The following is a 1,212-nucleotide window of genomic DNA, read 5'->3' on the forward strand; positions in this document are numbered from 1 at the left end:
ACTCTGTAGCCTTCAACGGCTCCCATCAAGATCACTTGAGTGGCCCAAATCGCCAAAATGCTTTGAGCGTGGACCAAGCTAGGGTTTCCCAAGTAATCGAGTCCTCCATCGCTGAAGATTTGTGAACCGGCCTTGAACCAAACGGCCTCTCCAAACTTGACTCCGTTCCTGGCCAAAAGCTCAGGGAAGACGCAGCCAAGGGCTCCGAGCATGGCCCACCTGCTGTGGATAACTTCTAGCTCACGGTTCCTTGCAAATGTCTCGGGGTCAGCGGAAAGACCAGCTGTGTCCCATCCGTAGTCTCCGGGGAACTCTCCAGTGAGGTAGCTCGGTGACTCGCCGGAGAATGGACCCAAGTACTTGACTCGGTCGGATCCGTACCATGGGCTGCCTGATGGACCCTTTGGCTTGGCAACTGTCTTCCTCATTGTCACACGGCCGCTTCCGAGGACTTCTGATGCCGCCGGGGAAAGGTTCACAGCCTTTCCGGCGAAGGCAGGGGAGGAGAGAGCCATTGTTGAGGCGGCCATTGAAATGTTTTTGGTTTTTTTTTTAGTGACTAACTTGTGAGTGAGAGTGATTGAAAAGGGTTAGCTAGGTTTGGATTAAATAGCGATATTGTGAGTAACGTTTGTTATCTCTGAAGTAATCTTTATCCCTTCAGTCATTGGGTTTGTGAGATTTTTGTTTTATCGTTTATTACTCTTACGTGGCAATCTCTAGTCCACCAGCTTTTACTTTTGATTTTTTCGTTGCAGCCAAAGCATTTTTGTGACCACAAGTTATGAGCCGTCGTATACTTTAACGGTTACACCTCGTGACTTTGCTTTGCATAAGAACTTAAATTTTTGTGAATTTAGGTCCTGACAAGAGTTTAATACTTTAACGGTTACACCTCGTGATTTTTGTGAACTATCAAACAGTATTTTGGGACTGAAAGCACTCTCTAATATACATATTACATATCATATTTTGATCATGACTATCAACACTAAGAATCATTCCAGAAGAATTCTACTCTCTAAGTTTTGAGTGAGAGCTGATAACACTAATTAATACGCTGTGCATGCATTCTTTTATATGCTTCAAATTGAAAATTTTGACCCATGACCAAGAAAATTTCAAGTGAGAAAGATTGTAGAATCCTTTGAAAGCTTTTCTAATCCTTTGACCTTATATTGTAGCCGTTGTTGGGTCTATCTACAGTATCAG

The 1,212-nt window shown here is 43.9% G+C and overlaps 1 protein-coding gene across 6 annotated transcripts in view; it reads right to left on the minus strand.

Moving 5' to 3' along the window:
* Window positions 1–583, minus strand: part of LOC104741578 (chlorophyll a-b binding protein 2, chloroplastic) — a 5,375-nt gene extending 4,792 nt beyond the window's left edge. For 2 of the 6 annotated variants that reach the window (XM_019235772.1, XM_010462464.2), the window contains exon 1: window positions 11–581. In XM_019235772.1, coding sequence (XP_019091317.1) covers window positions 11–530 — 520 coding nt within the window. In that variant the 5' untranslated portion in view covers window positions 531–581. Of the gene's footprint in view, window positions 1–10 lie in introns of all 6 variants that reach the window. The other 4 variants (XM_019235775.1, XM_019235773.1, XM_019235776.1 and 1 more) reach the window with 3 other exon arrangements.

This window comes from Camelina sativa, chromosome 14 (genome assembly GCF_000633955.1).
Source record: "Camelina sativa cultivar DH55 chromosome 14, Cs, whole genome shotgun sequence".
Classification (NCBI taxonomy): domain Eukaryota; kingdom Viridiplantae; phylum Streptophyta; class Magnoliopsida; order Brassicales; family Brassicaceae; genus Camelina; species Camelina sativa.